The 22,596-nt window shown below is 46.2% G+C and overlaps 1 protein-coding gene across 1 annotated transcript in view; it reads right to left on the reverse strand.

The window, feature by feature from the left end:
- The window catches only part of DSCAM (DS cell adhesion molecule), a gene marked incomplete at its 5' end in the record, with an annotated part of 740,232 nt that extends 720,220 nt beyond the window's left edge, over positions 1-20,012 (reverse strand). Inside the window, one exon of the mRNA XM_065875917.1 lies at positions 19,904-20,012. Within this exon, the coding sequence (XP_065731989.1) occupies positions 19,904-20,012 (109 nt within the window). The remainder of the gene's footprint in view (positions 1-19,903) is intronic.
- Between the last annotated feature and the right edge of the window lie 2,584 nt (positions 20,013-22,596).

The raw sequence follows: 22,596 nt of genomic DNA on the forward strand, positions 1-22,596 counted from the left end.
AGCAGAAGATCTCTAGCGATGCTCAACTTGGAGGGCAAAATCCTGAGACAGGAGCAGGTATGGGGAGAAGGACCCAGGAATTCTGTTTCAGACAGGCTAGGGTCTGAGAGGCCTGAAAGATCTCTAAAGGGAGATGTTGAATATGCCGCTGGACTTGAGGGCCTGAGTGTGAGCTCTGGCAGAAGTCCTGGATAAAGATGTGAATGTAGATGTCATCAGCATACCCATGATATTTCACGCCTCAGCCTAAAGTAAGTCATATAGAGAGGAAGTGCAGTTGGGAAAGCAAGGGGAGGGGAGAGATGGGGAGAGAAGGGGAGAGAAGAGGGCTAAGGACACAGCCTGGGGTACTGCATCATTTATCATTTGACTAGAGAGAAGAAGTTAGCAAAAACAACAAGAAGCAGAAACCAGCGCGGCCGAAGGGAAACCTAAAAGAGCGCGATGTCCAGGATCCAAGGAAAGGTGTTTCAAGGAAAGAGTGATCTGCAATGTCAAAAGCTGCTAAAAGATCAAAGAAGATGAAGATTAGAAATACAGAGGTCACAGGTGACATTGTCAGAAGCAGATTCAATGGAGTCGTGAAGAGGACGCTCATCGGAGAATATCTAAGAGAGATAGAGAGGTGAAGGCGTAACGTGGACTCCAACAGCCCTAGCCCAACTGTGCCCAGACCAGCTGCTTGTTTCCTGTCTGCAATCAGACAAGTACAGAAACTGACGTGTTGCTGCAACTCTCAAGTGCGTGATCTGCACCCTCTGTTCTCGGTGAGTGGGGTACAACACTCGGCGTGTCCGGCAGGACTTCACATCCACCTGCAGCTGACTGGAAACAAAAACGAATCCCGCACCTCAGCTAACTTGAGAAACAGTAGTATATGCAGCTCTTTCCAGTGATTTTGCTACAAAGCGTGTAAGAGAGTGAGGGAGGTGAAGGAAATGGTGACAAGAGTGGGTTTTTTTGTATGCCAGTACGTTTACGGGAGAGATCGTCTGCTGCTGGTGTGTTACCCAGAAGAGAGGAAAACCGGGAGATACTTGAGGATGAGATCATAAATGTGAAGGCAAAGTCCTCACATGGCTGGGACATGATGGGATGCTGGACATGGGTGGAGGTCTCCGCCTTCTACGCAGACAGGCCGGTACTTCCACTGCCAGGGGAGGGAAGGCAGTGCATACAGGGATTGTGGTGTAGCACCTGAAATTAAGGTTCAATGTTAAGTGTTGTCTTGACATCTGGCAAAATGGGAAGGGCCTCAAATGGCTTATCCGCTAGCTCCCTCTCTTCCTCTGCTCCCACAGAAGTCCCCTCTAAACGACTCTCCTTTTCACGGGACCAGGCACAGTGTCTGCTTTTTCCTAATTATCAGGCATTAGTTTCCTGCTAGCCTGTGGAACTATTCAAACAAGCCAATCTCATCCTCCTGCAGGAACCAGGGGGCACCTCACCCTAGTGATAATACAAAGCTCCACTCCCAGCCCCTGGTTATTCACTCTGTTCCCAAATGTAACCCCCATGTGTCCTCTTCACCTGGGCTATAAGTATACATGACTAAAATACTGCTATCATTCTCACCTGTCCAGGAGCTGGTGTTCAGTCACCTCCATAACTGAATCCCTCCCTCACCAGTGGGGTAAAAAGGGAGCCATCAAGACAGGTATAGACATAAGCAGGCTGATAAACTGAGTGTGTGGGGAGGGAAAGAGATATTCCAGTAGTTTACTTGAGTCTTCTGATATCTTGCTAAGAGAAATGAGGTCATTGACTGAGAGTCTGGAAAGGGAAGGGTAGTTGGAGGTTTTGGGAGGAAGGAGAAGGTGTGAAATCCTCTTCCCACAGGAACAGGAAGCAACGGGGCAGTCAAGTGGGATTGAGGGCAGAGCTAAGGGCTCACTTGGGGTCTGTGGTCACAACGTAAAATGAGACCAGTCAGAAGGGCAGTGTGTAGTTTCTGCAGTCCAGCTCCCCTGCTCCTAAAATCTAAAGTCGCTGACACAAGGGGAATCTGGGGCAGACATGCGCACCTGTGTGAAATGGGTCAGAGCGGAAGCTTGCTGGAGCGAAGACACACAGCAATGCCAGCCATCCGCTGAGGCACAGACAGGTTCCGAGATCACTACAGAGTGTAGCCACCTTGCATTGTCCACTGGAATTTAGAAGGTTTAATTTTTAGTCCAGACATCATGGAAGTAGACACAGGACACAGGACACACGGTGCACCTTGGGAAGAGAAGGTAATCAGTGCTTCGCAACATGGGGCGGGTGGCAGGTGCTTGGTGACATTTTGGTGACTGAGTGTCCGGTCTCAGGAACGAGATTCTAGAAATATGGTGATTAAAACAAACCGACCCTGACACTTCCAAAACTGTGCTTGCACCGCCATTCTTCCAGCATCTTCCTTCAAAAAACCTGATGAAAGCATTGTTTGCTCTCTGGCCCATTCCCACTTTCTGGCATAACTCATATTTCCAGCTCCCCAGACAACTACTGCCACTTAAAAGAGCGGGCTTCCCTGTTGGCACAGTGGTTAAGAATCCGCCTGCCAATGCAGGCGACACGGGTTCGAGCCCTGGTCCGGGAAGATCCCACATGCCGTGGAGCAACTAAGCCCATGTGCCACAACTACTGAGCCTGCACTCTAGAGCCTGTGAGCCACAACTACTGAGCCTGCGTGCCACAACTACTGAAGCCCGTGTGCCTAGAGCCCGTGCTCCACAACAAGAGAAGCCACTGCAATGAGAAGCCCACACACCACAACGAAGAGTAGCCCCTCTTGCTGCAGGTAGAGAAAACCCATGCATAGCAACAAAGACCCAACTCAGCCATAAGTAAGTTAATAAATTACCTTAAAAAAAAAAAATAGTGTGTGTGCTCAGGAGCTTGTCAGTGGATGAGGACCGCATGGTAGCCAAGTTCTGGAACTAGATGGCCCAGGGTCAAAGCCTGCCTTCAGCGCTAGCTGGATCTATGACTTTAGAAGAGTTACCTTACCGTTGCAAGACTTGATTTCCCCCAAGTGTAAAATGAGGATAATATGAACAAGTATCTCGAAGACTCATTTGAGGATTAAATGAGATGATACAATAAGGCACTTAGCCCAGTTCCTGGCACATATTAAGAGCTCAGTCAGTATTAGCAGTTATTATAGTCACATGCATTCAGCGCTCCATAAAAAAGTGACTCTGTAGGCATCTTCGTAGCCATAAACTTCAGGCTACTTACTTAGCCAGTAGAGAAGATGCCAAACATCTTTTAATCTCTCTTCAGTCAGGCCCTCCTTGGGACCACAATCCAAGGTTCAAGATGTGGCTAATTGGACAGGATTGCAGGAAAATTCCAAAATAGGGTTCTAATGGGGGATCCAGGCCATGACTCAGCTAGAACCTCATACTAATGAACCCCAGGCAGTGTGTTTAATGCAAGGAGGTCACCCAGACAATAAACAGAGCTCCATGAGCTCGCAACCACCAGCTAAGGGAAGCCTAGGCCATCCCAGCTCTGAGGGCTCACAGAGCTGGTTCGTCACACCTGGACAATGGAATTTCCTACACTCCATAGAAGACAAATATGTCATGTGTGCATAAGTGGTCTGCATATTACCTAAATGTCAAAGAACAATAAGGATGTTAGCACCATACGGTACACATGTGCACACACACACATGCATGCACACATAGGTATTACTCTTATCATAAGAACTTCCATTCAAGCTCAAGAAGTAAGACTGTCTAAGTATTATTTTCTAAATTCTTCAAGACATGTGTCCTATGGATACTTCAGTAAAATAATTCAGCTGCAATGACAAGATTCAGATGTGTAGGCACAAAACTGATTTGTGTATTTTTCATAAGAGCCTCAACCGATGTGAAACTCGCATCTAATTTCAGTCTCGAATTCCCAATTGCAACATTTTTTATTCTATATTTTGGCATTGAGAAAATCGTGTTCAGTTGAAGACAAATGAAATATAATGCAGGGAACCCTCTTGCACTGTTGGTCGGAATGTAAATTGATACAGCCACTATGGAGAACAGTATGGAGGTTCCTTAAAAAACTAAAAATAGAACTACCATATGATCCAGCAATCCCACCACTGGGCATATACCCAGAGAAAACCATAATTCAAAAAGACACATGTGGGGCTTCCCTAGTGGCGCAGTGGTTGAGAGTCCGCCTGCCGATGCAGGGGACACGGGTTCGTGCCCCGGTCCGGGAAGATCCCACATGCCGCGGAGTGGCTGGGCCCGTGAGACATGGCCACTGAGCCTGCACGTCAGAGCCTGTGCTCCGCAACGGGAGAGGCCACAACAGTGAGAGGCCCGCGTACTGCAAAAAAAAAAAAAAAAAGACACGTGCACCCAAATGTTCATTACAGCACTATTTACAACAGCCAGGTCATGGAAGCAACCTAAATGCCCATCGAAAGACGAATAGATAAAGAAGATGTGGTACATATATGCAATGGAATATTACTCAGCCATAAAAAGGAACGAAATTGGGTCATTTGTAGAGATGTGGATGGACCTAGTGACTGTCATACAGAGTGAAGTAAGTCAGAAAGAGAAAAACAAATATCGTATATTAACGCATATATGTGGAACTAGAAAAATGGTACAGGTGAACTGGTTTGCAAGGCAGAAATAGAGACACAGATGTAGAGAACAAACGTATGGACACCAAAGGGGAAAAGCGGGGGTGGGGGGGTGGTGGTGGGATGAACTGGGAGATTGGGATTGACATATATACACTAATATGTATAAAATAGGGAAGTAATAAGAACCTGCTGTATAAAAATAAAATTAAATTAAATTAAAAAAAAAAAGAAATGGAATGTACTTAAAGACAGGCACATGATTTAAACTTGGGGGTTGGGGAAGACCCCACCATGTAATATGAATGTAATATAAATGTTATCCTCCTCCAATTTCACTCTTAAACACACCAACAATAGAACATAATACCAGGAAATAGTTCCACCACTGAAGTGGATAAAAGTTAATTAACCTGTCTCCTACTTACTTAACTCAAATAAGTGAATGGGGGTTGACAAGGAAAAGTAAATGAGTTTTCCCAGTTTACACACTGATTCTTAAAAGCTGACGTTCCGCTTTCTCAGAACAACTCTTTATTGCTCAACTTTAAAGCAAATTTAATGTCATTATTTTCAAAGTTTAAAAAAGTCAAGTGAATAGACGTGCCTTTGTTTGGAAGGTTTGGGGATGCTAATGATGTGGAGTAAGCACACCTGTGACTTGAGACCACACGGGCTCAAAATGCCGCGATCGAGTCACGGGTCCCATTGACCTCGGGGTGATGATCAGCATCTCCAAACCCTGGTCTCAAATTCTGTAAAGCTGAGATTTGGGCTTCCCTGGTGGCGCAGTGGTTGAGCGTCTGCCTGCCGTGCCCCGGTCCGGGAAGATCCCACGTGCCGCGGAGCGGCTGGGCCCGTGAGCCATGGCCGCTGAGCCTGCGCGTCCGGAGCCTGTGCTCCGCAGCGGGAGAGGCCGCAGCGGTGAGAGGCCCGCGTACCACAAAAAAAAAAACTGAGATTAAAACTACTTATTCATTCAACTGTTTGAGGATGAATGCAGGCCATATATCGGTGTGGGTTTGTAAACAGACATGGACTTAGGCTTCATTCTGCCTTTTAACAGCTGTCGGATCCGTAGCACTCACTTAATCCCACCTTATTTACGATGGTGATAACAATACCTACCTTCCTACAAAGCTTCAAGCATTATAGGAAATACCATGGACACTTAAAGTAGTACCTCGTATCTAGCAATAAATAACGTCAGCTAATATTATTGACATATCGTCACTATTATTAGTAATAAACATAACTGCTGCATATAACATAATAAGCCAAGTGCCTGCACACTTTAGATGCTCAATATGTGTACATTTCCTTTTACTCTAATCTTTTTTTTTGCGGTACGCGGGCCTCTCACTGTTGTGGCCTCTTCCGTTGCGGAGCACAGGCTCCGGATGCGCAGGCTCAGCGGCCACGGCTCACGCGCCCAGCCGCTCCGCGGCACGTGAGATCCTCCCGGACCCGGGGCACGAACCCGCATCCCCTGCATCAGCAGGCGAACTCTCAACCACTGCGCCACCAGGGAAGCCCCTCTAATCCTTTTTTTATGGGAAGAATTACAAGCAGAATTTCTTTCTTCGAAGAAGACCAAGAGATTCTACTCTCTCAAATGACACTGCAGTTTCTGGAGCAGGGGGATGTGAACATTTAAGCAGGTATTTACTCCCTATGTTAATTAATTCTTATGGCCCAGCAGTTCTTAGGGGGAGGTATGGGGGACCGGTGATATATAGTATCATCTTCTGGCCCGTTCTTAAGTGAAAGATGCCATAAGTCCCAGCGATATCAAAACACAGGCACATTTTGATAGGAAAAAAACAACTATACATAGTCTAAATACTCACATTTCTGGTAACCAGACTATCCCATTATATTAATGTAAAGGGCAAAAAAAGCGAAGGGTATAAAGAAAAATCCAATCATTGCTAAGCTCACTGAACCACGGAAATGAGCTGTGGCAACCTTTTACCGTTGAGTAGAAATCCATTAATAACAACACTGCCATCCATATTTTTCACTCACGTTCTTCCCCATGCATTCGAAATTTTCTTATATCAGAGAGCATTTCATAAGCATTTAACTCAACAATCAGAGTCACCCAAACTAAAGTACTCCGCTTGGAAAAACAATCTCACTATGTGAACTCAGGGATGAACAGAACCACCCTAAGTCATGGTGTTAAAATACAAGGCAAACAAAAACAAAATGGCGGTCTCCTTTTTTAAGGACATACACACTTGAAATAAATGCAGAGACACCCCTCCAGGACTACCACAGACACAAGAGGCTTGTGTTCACAGGACACGTGGAAAAGAGAGAGAAATGCAAACAGGGAAGTCTCCCCGAGAAAAAGGCTGGCGCCCTTTGCAGTCACACAGCTTCCTCCTCCGAGTTCCTCTGCATCTAATATCTTCAAATAACGGGTGCTTTCTAACCAGGGTTTCCATTTCCCAGAGGCCTCTGCCGTCCAGCCTTTGCCTGGGAAAGCAAGTGACACAATACCCCCTCTCCCTTTGCCAGGCAACAAAGAGGATTCGCACTGCCTTGAAAACAGAAATCAGCATCTTCAGGATGAGCAGGCCTCTGTCGGCCTGCAGCACAGAGCACTCGGGCACAAAGTAACCAGGCGAAAGAAAATGCATTCCGAGTGGTTAGCACGCAGGATTCATCAAAGTATAATTTAACCATCTGATCAAACACTAATTAGCATAATCACTTGAGGGGAAAATGGCTGGAGGAACCCGGGAACACCTTGGTATCTGTGTTCTTAGTGACTGATGAAAAAGAAGACACACAGATTGGGGATTTGTTTCTTTTTGTTCATGGAAAAAAATAGTAAATAAAGCTTAAACAGTAACAAGCAACACCAGCTATGGTTTTTGCAACCAAAGGAGTTACAACTCAGATTCGGAAGAAACATCTTTGCTCTCTCTCCAGCATCCACAGAAAAGCATAAAACCAATCTTAGGTTTTGCAGCAGCGTGGCTCTAAACTATGTAACTTTGTGTTTCTCAGCCTCAGCACTTTGGACATTTTGGACCAGATACTTATTTGTCATCGGGGGCTGTCCTGTGCATTGCAGGATGCTGAGTAGCACCCCGGGGCTCCACCCACCAGTGAAGCCAGGGGCATCCCCTTCGCCCCAGAACTGTGATAACAAAATGTTTCCAGATATTGCCCAATATCCCCGAGGGAGTGGAGCTGCCCTGGTTAGAATCCTGTTTTAACCGAAGAACACAGTTTGTCAGGAGCACTAAAAACGATCAAATCGTAAGAGGAGGGAAGGAGTCTGTTATTCCCATCTGCCAAAAATAATGAGCCTCTAATAATAATTCCATGGAATTCCATGGAGTTTACTTTATATCTGATGTCTTTGTTTAGAGCTTTATAATAACCCATAACACCTATGCTTGTGCAATTTGGAAAAAATAATTATAAATACCAGCCTCTCCCCATTCAGAGATTTCTAGAAAGACACAGCTGACTTCCAACAGGCAACCCCTGAGGGGGACACCCACAAGCGGAAAGAACACCATCCCTTGCTTCCAGACTTCAGTGTGTCCTGAGCAGCTGGGGAATCACAGCAGTGTCCCTCCACCTGCCCACATCAGGGCAAACCACCTGTGACTTAGGAAATTAATAGAGGCATAGAAGGCCTCCAGACCCCAGGGGAATATCACTTTCTTCCTACCCTCTCATTGTAGGCATGGAAGCCCTGATATTTGCTCCCAGTTCCTGAGGAGGGAGAGAGGAAGGTGTAAATGATGACAAGTGAATAAATACAGAAATCCCCTCCGTTTCTCGCAAATGCATCTCCACTACCAACAGATTCATCACATTGCCTTAAACTGCCTTGGCCATTAGTTGGACGGTACCTAATAACATTCATTCTTATGGAGAGGTGGAAACCTAAGGGAAAAGTACTCAACACTTACTAAAGTATGCAATAAATATTTTCTATGGGTTAAGGTGATTTGTTCTAATAATAAATCTGAGTCACACAGTCCCTCATTTCTATTTTTCTAAGGAAAGTATTTAACCATTTACAATTACTCACAGATCTCTCAAAGGTGATTAAACTTGCTGGTGGAAATACTTATGACCTTTCCATGGAGGACATATGGAAAAAGGCTGCCCTCGTCTGCTACAAAATTTAAGAGAGAGCAAGTCTGTCCAAGTGGCAGAGGCCGTGAATACTCCAAATCAGAGAGGAATTGTGAGCTATTTTAAACGAACATCTTGTTCTGCAAAGCCCCTCTGGCAGAGCTTATGACTTCCGAACACAAAGCCCTCCCCGCTTTCTAAAGGAACAGAGGTGCAGGGGCCCTTTGCTGTACAGAAATAGCGTCTACCCCAATTCAAGGACTTATGAGCAAGCAGAAATTACATTTCGTCAGCCCACAATGTCTTTCATACCATTTTTCTTCTAAAGCTAAAAATCAAAACAGCCTCTCTGAAAGAATAATTTCTATAGTGAATCACAATAAAATCGCCCAAGGATTATAACATCCAACGTGTTTCAAATGCCTAGGAGGGAAAGTTATTTTTAATATGATCTAAAATAGGATCTCAGGACACAAAAAGTTATTTTTAAGGTTCTGAATTTAGGCCTCTCTCCAGCACACGTTCGCGTCTATTTTAGTTCAAAAAATCAAGGACGTGGTGTTTTGAAAAGATTATTCCGCCACTAATAACTGTCCTCAATTTTATCATACATATTACAAGGCTTAAAATGCATATATGTCCTTATATGCCATTTTCTCTTCTTATGACAACCTAGCATTAACGACAATACTTCGTATGATGTAAATACAGTCCACCTGGGGTCATTTACCTAAAAGAAAGGTGCAGAGGCCAAGTAAACCCAAAAGAGCAAACAATCCCCACGCCCCTTATACCTGGCTTTGGAAGGAACTTGTGCACTGATATTGGAAAGAAGACATGTGTAACGTTCCCAGGTTGGCATCCAGGCAAAACCTCAAGGTGCAAACAGGCCTGTATTCCTGTCCTGTCTGTTCTGCCCTAGTGCCTCTCTTACGCTTTTCCAATATAATAACCCAAACACTTTCCCACTATTGATCTCTCCCTGGGAGGAATGTGGTTACATTAAGGTTCAGAGGGCTTCTCTGCCAGGACTCCAGCTGCTAGCAAAGAAGGGGTCGATTTGAGAAAACACAATAGGACCGAAGTCCAACAGCAAAGCACGGGCTAGCAATAAACCTGGGTATCAAATATGCTAAAACAATAAGAAAAAATTTCGTATGTGTATGTATGTGTATATACACACACGTATATACATTTGGATACAAATAAGCATAGATATTTGTACAGATATATATATACAGATGATTCTCAACATACTAGCATCCAAATTGGAAGTCCCTGGTTGGGATCGCACTCCCCTCTACTCAGGGTCTTCCCTGTTACCAGCCCCTCTGCCACCAACGTTCCCCAAATCTGCCCAAATCCTTGTGGCACTCAATGAAGCCCTAGCCCTGCATATATATATGTATGTGTATATATATATATACCCTCACAATAAATCACTACTCAATATAGAGCTCCCCAACAGCACATTGGGGGCTACATGAAGCTTTATGGGGTCGACGTTCTAGCTACTGTCTGACCCTCTACCTCAACTCAGCCAGGGGCCGGGCAGCCTCTTTCCAAGTTTGTTCTATCCAGAGCTGGATTATGCCACCTGGATCAGAATAATACAGATATTTCAGCCGTGCATACCCCAGAGCTGCAGAACCAGACCCTCTGGTGGTCAGAGCTGGGCAACTATAAAACGAACAATATAAAAGATCACACGAGCCGTACGCACGGTCAAGCTGAAGGACCCATGGGGGAGGGAAAAGATGGCAAAGGTACTTGTCAGAATTAGACCTCAGGAGCTTTGCAAGCTACAGCCCATTCCCAATACAATGCGAGCACCCAGTCTCCTGTGAGAGGCTCATGAGGGGAAAAGCCTTCCAGGAAATGCCCAACTTCTTCCTCCCTGACCCGGCCCACCTGGGCTTTAAGAACCAGTGGCCCTGATCCTTAACTGGAAGGTGCCGACGGAGGCACAGTAAAATGGAACACGGTTCAAGGCATCAACAGACTGGCCTCCAGTCGGCATGCACCCTCCTTCCTCCCCCTCACACTCCTGCTGTCCTGACATGGGGTGGCTCCTTCCTCCCTCCCCACGCTTGGTCTTCCCATAAACCTTAACTTCCATGGCTTCCAAGCATCTGATACCACAAAGGCCTACAGTGTATCTTCACCTTCCCATCCCCAGCGATGGGGTGATGGGGCTATGGAGCCATGCGGGTGGGGGAAGACCAAGGGGTCTCTTGCGACTACAAATCAGGGCGGGTTGTGGCTGGTGATATGAGATCTCCTAAGACATAGATGAACTGACCACTGATCAAAGTAATTACCCAAAACAAATACCAAGATCACATCTAGGTCAAAATTCTTCTACCCACGTTTCTACATATAAATATCCATCAAGCCTATAGTAAAACAGTAGCCACCAAAGATTTAATAGCTATTGATTTTGGTGAGTCGTAATATGCATGTACACGTCTGGTAATTAACCATCCTATTCACTTTCTCCTACCACGTCAAGGCACCAGACAGACCCCTGCTAACCTTGGCTTTACCAGCCTGAATAATTTATGAAAGAAGAATTCTGTACCTTAGAGGGCCTTTCATACGTTTCACACATTTCCTTTCACTGGCCAATGAAACAGACAAATGGCTACCCTTTGCAGGAACCGGCCGTGACAAGTTCCAGGAGGGGTGATAAAAGTCACCACCGCACCCTCTCTACAGCGTGGAGGTGCTCGTTTGACTAGTAAAGTACGTTGTGGTTGTTGAGGTCTTCAGCTCATCCCTGAAGTCTCACACGTGATATTACAAAGCACTGTTATTTCTATGCTGGCAGCTACAAATCGGTTATTAAGAATGCTCTACAGCCAATATTAAGAAATAAACACCGTAATTAAGCAGACTGGGACTTGGGGTTTTCGGTGTCTTATGGGAACTCAAGATCAAATTATGCCACAGTGGGGCGACTGTGGAGAGAAGAAATGAATCTCAAGTTCCTCTGATGAGAAAGTATGTTTACTCAAAAGCTTCCACAGTAGAGCTCAGGTCTTTACATAAAGGAAAAAAAAAAAAAGAGTAAAATTTAGAAGCACAGCAAACTGGAGTGGTTCTAATTATCTTCATGCTTTGCCTTTCTGTAACAATATATTTGTAAAAATTCTCCCATTGTCCTGAAGTCCATGCGATGAGTGATAAAGCAGGTCTCGTGAGAAAAATCAATGCTTTCTTCAATATTAGGAAAAGGAATCAATGGTAAGAGTGTCCACTGCCATCAGCCATTTCAAATGACATGGCTCCGCAGGGTGTGACACAGGCCACCTCGGTCAGCATCCAATGGATCCATTCGTGCTGGTTCTAACCCCAACTTAACATAGCCATCACTCAGTCCCATGAGGATACCGAAGGCACCTGGGGACCCTGAGGTCATCAGAGCCTTCACTGGGATTGTTATTACCACGGTTGTTTTACAGAAGCATCCAATAATTTGAGGTTCAGGTATCTAGAAAGAACTACAAACTGACTTCACGGTATTCAGTATTTATGCACAGTGGACAAGAAGAATGGCTTAAGTTTTGTGTAAAGCCAAGCTTAAAACTGCTTCCTGGCTCATCATTTTCATACTAAAAGAGGCAAGGCTCATATGAATCAAAATCTGCGATAAATTAGTTCAAATCTCCTTCCACCACCTCATCAAACCTGCCTGTTTCACGGTCTAAGGAGACTGGCTACAAAACAACCCATTGCATAGATGGTTGTTCACAAGACAGAAGGAAAATGCTTTTCACAGCATCGTACTTTGGGGTTGGTCTGGCGTTTGTTCAGATGTGCAGCCTGTACACCAGCAGCATTTCCATACAAATGCCAGGATGCTACCCTTAACAGAAAATAAGGTGCCCTTGGGGCCAGTAAAACCAAAATGTTAGTGAGTAAATGCAGTCCTAGGAAAGAAGACTATTTCACTCCTAAGAGCAAGTGTGTTCATTTTTCTTTGTCCAGGAACATTTACGTCAATCAAGCAGCCTGTGGGGACACTGCCTACCCAACTGGACAGGCCAATTAGAAGAGCATATGCCACAATTTCTTAAATCTCCAAAATAGAGGAACCTATAATAATCACAAGATCCTAAATGTGAACACTTAGTAACTGCTCTACTTTAAACATGCATGCAGATTCACCCTCCCACTCCGTGCTGTTGAGTATCTTCAGGAAGGACAATGCTTATTGCCAAGTAAATATCTGTGGCAGCCCTGCAAGTTCAACATGCTCCCCCACTTCATTCCTCTGTTCAGACCTACCGAAGCCCAGTTTCCAAATAATACAGATACTGGCTCCGCACCCTCCTCCCCAAGTCTGACATGGACTTAAGCCCTGAGAGCATTTCAAGAATACTCTGCAGAGTGCGAAGCGATTTCTCAATATTTCCTCAAGGGCTGTTATGCTTTTATTCTCCTCCAAAAAAAAAAAAAAAACAAAACAAAACTCCATGGTCCTGGGGAGGTAGGGGAAGCCAGCATTTCGTATGGAGGTGATCTCACGTTTTCAATTTTTTCGCTTTCCCAGCCGCTGCACTTAAAAACGGCTTTCTATAAATAGGACTGCTTGCTCACTCTTAAATCTCACTCACTGTCTTCTGCGTAAAAATAACTTAAATAGGGATGCAGGCGAGATTCATTAATCCCTGTCATTCTGTCTCTCTGTGTAGTAGCCTCTTTCCTCCTTCTTATCTCATCGTCTATCTGGTCAGCTCCATTCATCCCTCTCTGTTCCACCGTGATATGTATTTCCATAACCCGGGGGGCTTAAAGACCAAAAATTAACCCAAGTGAATGATTTTTTTTAAAAATAATAAGCATTGACAATATAGAATAAAGACAGATCTCCAAAAATCAAACGATGATAAATACTGTAAGCTCCAAGACACCTAATTTGTTTCTCGTATTTGATACAAATCACAGTTTTAATGGTAAAACATATTCCTTTCATGTTACTTTGATGAAGGAACCAACTTTTACAATTGGTTCTGCTGGAAAATAAGAAAAAAAAGATAATGATGAGACAGACACCCATAAATCAACAGAATGCTTACGAAAATAGTAATGTGATTCTTTTAAAGACGATTAAGGCCTAAGGAACTGAGCTACGTTTTGATATCCTTGGAGGCTCTTTGATGAAGAAACGAATTCCCAGGAACCCCTAGGGAAACTTATGTGTTGGTGGGATGTTTCTGACTGGCTTTCAGAACACGACAGGGTGTTACACCTTGTATAGGATTTTCAAATCGTGCCAGTTAGCAGCGCACGCTTGAGAACAAGGGGTCCAATGCATTTATTAACTTATTTCCTGTGACATTTGACCCAATCCAAGTCACAAAGAACACCTAAAGCAATTACAGCACTGTTACGTAACTGTGGTGAAGTCCCATCACATATTCCAAATGTGAATCCATTTTGGGAAAGAGAAGAAAATGCCCCCAGAAGCATTTCTAGAAAATGAGCATTTCCACAGCATCAGACTAGACGGCAGCGGCCAAGGAATGCACACTGCTGCTTACGTGCATTTCTCGCAATGGTTTATACAGTAGAATCAGAGACGGGGCAGACGAGAAGCTAACCCGGCAAGGAAGGATAAGACAGAGGCAGGAGACAGGGGCAGATGGGAGAGAGGAGGGGGCGAAGGAGGGGAGGAAGGCTCTGCCCATCATCCTGTCCCTTCTTTCTGTCAGTCAGTGAACATCTGTTTCCACCTGCCTGGCACGCAGTTTGCTCTGTGTGAAGGACACACCCCGGCATGGCAGGAGCCTCACCCTCCGACCTTGCCATCCAGTAAGGGAGGCAGTCACCTGCCCAACAGGCACCAAATAAACAGTTACAGATTACTCTAGACACTGTCAAGGAAGTGGCCAAGGTTTTAGGGAAGCAGATCATGCAGGAATCTAATCTGCGGCGAGCAGGTCTCTGAATTCCAGTCTTTCCGAATATCCCGATCAGAAGCTGTCTAACCTCTGTACCCAAAACTGGTTATCCACGCGCCTGCCCTCCTGCCGCCTGGGTGGACGGTGTGCCACCGGCCGAGGAATTCAGAACTACACAGTGTGTACAAGTCGGGCTGCCGGAACCTTCCGTTCCCCCTGCCTCATCTTAACCCATAAATCCAACAAGGGAAACGCAACTTTGAGTGTTTTCATATTTTCAAAACATGAAAGAAAAAAAAGTAATAAATATGGGGGGGAGGGGCAGTTGAAGATGAGAATTTAAAATGAGAATTTCTGTGCCCGGCTCTGTGGCCTGTGAAGGATTAACACCTGGCCCAGGCGAACAGGTGCTGCTCGGTTTGTCTGGGGGCGCAGGAGGACGTCCCGGGCCGCGGGGATTGACGGGGGAGCTCAGAGGAGCGGCGCGGAGCCTCACCCCCATCCCCAGCAGCGGCGGCGAAGCGGGCTGGGCCTCCCGCAATGACATTGGAAGGTCAGCCAATCAGGCGCGGGGCTGCTTCCGAGCAGCCACCTCCGCCGAGAGGTGGCGCCCGCGGGGCCGGGCTCCGCAGCCAGTGGGAAGGGAAGGTGGGATGCGAACGCACGGTCCGCGGGTCCACCAGCCCCGGACACAGCCTTTCCCTTTCTCTGCACCATCGAGATTGCAACAGATTGCTGGGAGCACCGGCCTCCTGGGGAAAACTGGAAACAAAGACGGCGGACCCTGCCTCGCCGGCCGTAGCCTTTGCATTCGTGGCTCCTGTTGGGCTGAACTCCGGGACCCGGGAGGCTGGGCCCGGCGAACTTAAGAAGCCGCGGGGAGGAGAGCCTCCGGCCGCCGCGCCGCGCAGAGCATCGCTGCTCGGAGGCGGCGACTCCGTCTGCCCGTGAAGTCTGGCTGCACCAGTCTTGTGAGGTTTGCCGCCCACTAGTGTCCTGTGGCAGGGACACAACTGACGTGAAGGTATAGCACCGCCTCACCATCTCCCAGGCCGCCGATGGAGCTGGTCCCGGGAGCCAGCGTGCGCGGCAGCGCAGCGCCAAGAAAATAACCAGACACAGCGCCCTCCTGCGAACTCCCGGGGCCTCCGGCCGCCCCGCCAAACAACCAGGGGACCCAGAACGCGCGAGTGCTCGCCTCTGGAAGCGCTGCCGACTCCTCTGCCCTACCTAATGCTAACTGTATTATTTCCACTGTCTGTTAATTATTTATGAGGCGCATTCATAATCTCAGCCGTAGGATTCGGCTAATTTTGTGAAATTTGGATGCTATCGTTTTGTAAATGCATCCGCTGAGAAATCCATCGTTTTATTTTTCAAACATAAATTTCCAGTCTCCTGCAGTGTTCTTAGGTCTTTATAAAATGACCTTCCCTGGTTTTTTCTCTCTCCTTTACATGGAGTTTCAATGTCCATTGCATTGAGTCTCTTTATGCATTGCATCTCATCCCAGACACATCAGTGATAAAACACTTTGACAGCGACATGGAGGTCCAGGAATTAGGGATTTAGATTGGCTTTTTTTTTTTTTCTTGGTCACAATTATTTTCCCCTATCAGCGTGCTGTATTGGACCAGTTCTGCCCAGTGATTCACTGATGCACAGCAACAAACTGCGGTCACACCAAAGTGGCATCAGGAGAGAGTAAGAAGTGGAGAAGGATCGGCTGGCATTTAATAAAGGTCTGCACGGCATTTTGTTTTCCTACACAGGGCATCTTGTAGAGGCACCCAAGCTTAAGAGACCTAGAAAAATTTTATGAACTCTATATTCTGGGGTGGAATTTAAATCTCCTTAATAAAAATAGGAGAGGGAGAAGGGGGGAGCAAGCCCTGGAATTATTCACCTGATAACATTTTTTTACTTACACATATTTCCATGAATTAAATAAAAATCACCTTAAAACCCTGAAGCTGCATTTGCACTCATAAATGTCTGCTCCTAAATTTAAATAAAATATAAGTTTGCGGTACGTAATTCCCTGTGGAGATGACAGGGGATGCAGAAAGGAGCTGCACAGCCCACTTCCTTTTTGACGAGCACCCTTCTCTCTCCCAACACCCGCCCTCTCTAAGCTCCACAAGCTCCCCGAAAATGGCAAAGCGGCAAAGCCCAGCACTGCACGGCTCAGGAAAGGATGATGTCAGGGACCTATGTGTACATAACAACAGAAATCAAGGATACTAGCAAAAATGTATTATATAGAATAAATCTGCTCATTAGGTCCACCTATGCTTTTAACAAGAATTGTAAACTAGAGTATTCTCATCAGAGTTAAAGCCAAAAGAAATTGTGATAAAACACGATGCAGTGTGTTTCCATCCCAAGGAAAGGCCGTGAGACATATCTGCACATATAGGGACCCCCATTCCCTTGCATAGTAACTGAAGCTCCCTGAGAGTATTTCCAGAACATTGAAGGACAAGCTGACTGTTTTAAAACATGATGACTGCACCTGATCAGGTGAGGCAATTCATTCAAGGATTTAGCCCATGAAGGGACTGTTCTCTGACTTCTATGTTTTACCCTGAATCCTGTCTGCAGCCTGTCCAGCAACCATGCTTTCATTAAGAAATAAATGTACATCCCATTACATCAGTAGGAAAAACGCTGTTGTCTACTGTTAAAATGCGGATACATTGTGGGCTTCTTATTTTATGAGTACCCCAAAATATCAAACTGCATCATCTTTTACAATTATATATTTTTTATCATGTCAGACGTTTTGATGTTTCAGGCCTAGCAGTAGTCAGTGTAGCTATTAGAATTCATAGATTTTTTTTTTATCATACACATTCAGGAATTTTTCGAAATTAAGGTAGACCAAAATATGACATTGTTGAAAAAAAAATCTCTCAATTTTCTTCAAGTCTCATTCAGATAGGTAAGAACCATTTAATTTCACATTTTTGAAATATGGTCCTATAAACAGGCATCATTCCAAACTGGACTCTTATTTTATTTTGACATGACTATCTATTTTATGATCCTTTCCACAGTATGCACTGAACATCACTCCTTGAAAACTCTTGAAAGCCAGTTCCCCCCACAAATGAAAAGAATCCAAAGCTCTACAGTCAGGCCTTTTTTTTTTTTTTTTTAAATGCTTCATCATATAAAGAGAGGGCCATTTTTACGTGAGAGTCCATATCCTTCTGGTAGATGGGATCAGAACATGTAATACAGCAAAGTAAAATATTCATCTGCATGTACAGTCTATATCTCATATTGTGAAATCTACCTGTATTCATTATAGTATCAATAGTGGTGGTTATCAATCAATTTTAAGGGTCCTGAAAAAGGTATAAGAAGATAATATGCTCTAGGACTCAGTATAAATGCACATACATAGCCTTGGCACATATTTTCCAGAGTAGATTATTTGAGGTTTTATACAATTTTCTCACTATATATGACTCTATCGTGATTATTTTAGTAAAACTGATTCAAAAAAAAATAGTCACACATTTTAGCGTCTCTGTTTCAGAGACTGTACCAGACCTATTTCTGTCACCTATAACTATGAAACTGTAAAACAGATACCAATTGACTGACAATCAGAAGCACGACCTCTTTCCTCATCCTGAAATACATACTTCCCAATAGGGTGGAAATTATGTTTCATCCCACAACCCAGGCCCTTCTGAGAAGCCCAGAGATGTACACCCTGACAGGTGAGACAGGCCGTCAATGCTTTGTGGCGCTGGAACACGTATGTGAGCATTTTTACATTTTCTCTGAGTTCACATCAGCAGAGCAGCATAAAGGGCCGACTTTCCTGATGCATCACCACACATTAGCTAAAGCAGATCTATCCCCCAAGGTAAATTCCCGCGAGGCTGCAGAAGAGGTATAGTGCCCTCTGGGAAAGATGGGTGTCATGTCAGAACTTGTTGCGATTCTTTCCTGCTAGGAAAATGAAAGTTTTGAACACTTTGCTTTAGGTTATATTAGAGAGCAAAGTATCATTTTAATGTTAATTTCAGGATTTCCTTCTTGCGGTGTTACCTTTCCTTAGTCATCTTTTTTTTTTTTTTAATTTTACAAAGTTTATGCATTTCCTCTGGCCTGTCGGTGCGTTGATTCTTTAAGTACTATCTTGGTAGGCAAAGAAAATGTACCTCTATGCAGCTAATACTCAGAGCTGCCCTGTGCATCTTCCAGGAAAATCTTACAGCCTCCCCTTGGCTTCTGGTATTTTCTCATAAGGGCTAGATTTCCTTCCTTTCTCTCTCTCCCCCTCCCTCCCTCCTGGGTAGGGGATTCTGCTTAATGGTTTAATTTTAACTGTCAGCAAGTCATACGTTTTATGCAGATTTGTGTTCCGAAATTTGAAATGGGAATTTAAGCTGTAGCTACTCCCAGGCAATGCCAAATGATGACAATTTCCTCTCATTCCCAGATGAGAGGAAGCCATTCATACATGCGAGTTCATATTTACGCGGTGACAGGCAACCAAAGGTGCAGTCACACTTACTAATTGGATCTGACTCAGTCAAGAGAAATAGCTTTTCAAATACCCAGGAAGAAAGCATTTCAAGATAGAATATTGGATGGACATGAGGAAAGGAATGCTATTTGCAACAGTCACTGATTTCATTTTTACAAGGATACAGGTGTTTTAAAGAATCTGTCAACATTTCAGATGATGTAATGCTTATCAGTGCCCACAGTGCATATTTTTACATAAATGGCTGTGGGGATTCTGTAGTACCAAGAAGCGGGGTGGTGGTGGTAGAAGGACAGATCTTTCTTAAAGGCTTTTCGTGCTGCTGGAGATGAACTGCAGCAGAATTAAAGCACATATTTTAAAAGCTCAAAAAGCTTTGAATCTGAAGGCAGACGCTCTTAACTGACCCTTCCACCTGCCTGCACTTGGAATGTCATGTCCCTTGCAGTCTGTGGTGTATCAAACTGGCGATCCTTCCGTCTCTCTTCCTCTCAGCAAACCTGGTTTATTCTGAATGAGGTAGCTCTCTAGTACAGGAGTTAGCTCGGAGCTGTCACCTTGCTAGGTAAGCGCCTTTAAATGATTACAGAGCAATTTTTCACCCGTCCTCTCTTCACTGGCTCCTCTCCTCCCCGAAGAAATATAAATAAGATTTTTAAAACATAAAAGCCTGCAAATTTCAACCCAGATAGAGGAGGAAAAGGGAAAGACTTCACCCATGCATCCAATCCCCCCACACTCCGGTCAATACAAGAAATGAAATTCATCACAAACCGAAAGGCTCACCATTCGCGAAGCTCTGGAACAAGGAGAGAGCCAGTATCCACATGCCCCTGCTGCTCCCCGGCCTCCCGCGAGCGCCGCGCCGGCCTCGCCCCCCGCGCTCCGCCCGGCTCCGCTCGCTCTACACCCGCCCGGGGGCCGCCGCCCGCCCGCCGCCGCCGCCGCCGCCGCCGCTGCTGCCGAGCCGCCCGGGCACGCGGCGCGGCCGGGCTCCGGGGCGAGGGCTGCGCTCGCCGCGCACCGCGCTCCTGCACACCTGCTCCCGGGCGCCGCGCCCAACGCTGCGGCCAGAGCGGGCCGGCTGGGCTGCAGCCCAGGTGCGCCGTCAGCTCAGGGGGCCGCCGGCAGGTCGGCAGGTGGACGGAGCCGCAGACGCGGGCGTGAGCTCATCCCGGGCGCCCGGCGCCCCGACTGCGCAGCAAGCGGCCTCCGGTGCGTCGGCCCTCAGCCTCCGCATCCAGGCAGCAGGCGGGCGGGCAGGCTCATCTTTCCTCTCCTGCGGCCCGAATCACATTGATCCCTCGCTAACCTTCCCTGGCTGGGAGGCGGGCGGGCGGGCGGGCGAGGAGCGAACGGAGCGGAGGCGAGCGGGGACCCCCTCCCCTGCCTCTGGCCGCTGGGGCGCTCTGCAGTCTTAAAGCAGCAGCCGAGAAGTGGAACCGAACTGGAGGCAGGACCGGAGAGAGCGCAGGCACCTCACAGCCACGCACAGTCATCGGGATGCATTTCTTCGAGGTTTAAATAATCATTTCAACAGCCCATTATTTTTAGTTATTTTCTTGCCGGTTGCTAATAAGACTATGGCCAGGGGTGACTATTCCAGAAGGTTGCCAGATAAGCTGAGGTGACCAGGAAAGGGCAGCAGTTTTAATAAAATGTTCAGCTGGATTTAGCTTTCGTATTTACTGTCATAAAAGTCCAGTTCATTTGCCTAGAGAGAAATGCAACTTCCAAATCCTGCTGCTACTATAAAGATCTCTATGGTTTCACAGTCTAATTTTTAATTATCTCAAATACATGGTAGACTGCAAACATAGGCAATTCTAATTTTGCTCTCTGAATGGTGCAAAAAAAAAAAAAACCTGATTAAAATTGCTGATAATTTGAGTAATTCCAAACATATAACCCATCCACATTACTGTGAAAAGCCAATATGACAACATTTCCTGAATGTTCTGTATGGTCGTTGAAGTCATAATAATATCTAAATAATACCTTGGAAAAGCACATGCATACATACTCCATCACTTTTCAAAATAACTACCAACAGGGCTGGAATGCACCCAGTTAGGATCCAAGGTAGAATTTCTGGGGCAAGGCATGAAAGACTGAGGAGAAGCATTTAAGGGGGGAGGGAGGTCTCATGGGGAATAAGTTGGGTTTCCTGGGCACTGGGTACCTTGTGCCTAAGCTCCACGCGTCCCTCCAAATACAAACAGGAATTAAGCACACCTAGAACAGCTCACAAAATAACAGGAAAAGCAAATGGTGAGGCAGAAACAAAATGGTGTTTTACCGGAGTTGGGCACAAGATGGCCAGGCCCTGTGTATGAGGAAGGGCCAGCTGAGCCCACGACGCTGCATGCTCGCCATCGCTCTGCAGCTGCAGGTGGTCACGTGCTGCAGCCCACTCAGGACTGCCAGCCCAACCCTGCCCTACACACTCCCCAGTGTCCTCTGGCTTTGCACACCCAGGGTGCTCAGGCTCTGGGCTTTCCTAAACGCAGCCCAGGAAGGCAGGTAATGGGGTGATTTCTGTTCCTGCGTCCATCTGCTTCACCCATTCATCCAATTCACAAATTCTTAACTGCATACCAGCCACCTGTGAGGCTCCACTCGGCCTAAACTGTCAGGCACTCCAGCACGGGGGTCAGACACACTCAGGGCCAGAGTCCAGCTGGACCACTTACCCATTGCAGGGCTCGTGCACGTTACTTGTGCCTCATCCTCATACAGAATGGAAATTATCAAGGTTCCTGACGCGTATGGTTGTGAAGATCCGATGACATATTCCTAAGCATGTTGGTCACTGTGATAAAGGATGGCTATGGTTATTACTGAGTTTGGGATCAGGGCCTGTTACATAATTTGCGGGGTCTGGCGCAGAATGAAAATGGTGGTGGGGGGCTTCTTTTACAAAAAGGAAAAAGGCACCATTCAAGGTGCTAAAATATAAAGCTTTTCCCTTTCTTTCTCAGTCTCTCCCACCCTGTCGTGGTGTCTTTTTTATTTGCTATTTAATGTCATGCTCCCTTGGTCACAGGAATAGTCCAGGGTGACTGTGTGTGACTCAGGAAAGCACCAGTGGCCCACGTCCACCACCCTCCACTGGACCAAAGGCCGTGCCCCACCAGAGTTGGGAGGGGGAAGTCCATCCATCTCCCTTTCCTGAAGGCCACTGCCCCAGTGTGTGGTGGACAGGAGATCGCCAAGGGACTGCAATCTCCCTGCTGGGTGGCGCTTGTACCTGCATCAGAGGTGGCCCTGGTCAAGTCACTTGTGCAATATGCCATGGCTTGGCAGGCTGGGGGAGGGGCACCTTAAAAACCACGCTGATTCGAACCTCAGCACTCCCTGTGTGGTCTCAAGGCCCCACCTGTAGACTGAGGGCACCAGCAGAACCCAAGCCTGCTCTTCCAACATGACCCCGTCACCCCCCCCCATCCCATCAGAAAGCGGGAGCGACTGCAGGTTGG

The sequence above is a fragment of the Phocoena phocoena genome, chromosome 4 (assembly GCF_963924675.1).
Source record: "Phocoena phocoena chromosome 4, mPhoPho1.1, whole genome shotgun sequence".
In the NCBI taxonomy this organism is placed as follows: domain Eukaryota; kingdom Metazoa; phylum Chordata; class Mammalia; order Artiodactyla; family Phocoenidae; genus Phocoena; species Phocoena phocoena.